This window comes from Penaeus monodon, chromosome 15 (genome assembly GCF_015228065.2).
Source record: "Penaeus monodon isolate SGIC_2016 chromosome 15, NSTDA_Pmon_1, whole genome shotgun sequence".
Taxonomy (NCBI): domain Eukaryota; kingdom Metazoa; phylum Arthropoda; class Malacostraca; order Decapoda; family Penaeidae; genus Penaeus; species Penaeus monodon.
Window position 1 is genome coordinate 23,585,529 of NC_051400.1, and position 310 is coordinate 23,585,838.

General features: G+C 51.9%; 1 protein-coding gene across 1 annotated transcript in view; it reads right to left on the minus strand.

Annotated features, from left to right (window-relative positions):
• The window catches only part of LOC119581816 (procollagen-lysine,2-oxoglutarate 5-dioxygenase 1-like), a 123,695-nt gene that overhangs the window by 17,079 nt on the left and 106,306 nt on the right, over window positions 1-310 (minus strand). The window contains exon 11 of the mRNA XM_037929947.1: window positions 42-180. Coding sequence (XP_037785875.1) covers window positions 42-180 — 139 coding nt within the window. The remainder of the gene's footprint in view (window positions 1-41; window positions 181-310) is intronic.

Consider the following 310-nt stretch of genomic DNA (forward strand, 5'->3'; position numbering starts at 1 on the left):
AACGGCACCCTAAGCACGGCAAAGCACCAAAGGCAACATACCTTCTCCCTCATGTTGGCAGCCATGGCCATGTCAGCATCCAGCAGTTTATATATGTAATTAGGTCTGGTCTCCGGGCTGACCAGCACGGAGCGCTGGATCACGTACACACCGGTCAGGTACGGGACGTTCCAGATGCCTCTGCGGCGGGACAAACAAGAGCTTGAGCATCGGGAAAGCCATATATAACTAAATACACATATAAGAAGAGTGAATGAGCGGGAGATACAGGCAGAGACACTGAAAGAGGTTGAAAGGGGGAGAGAGGGAG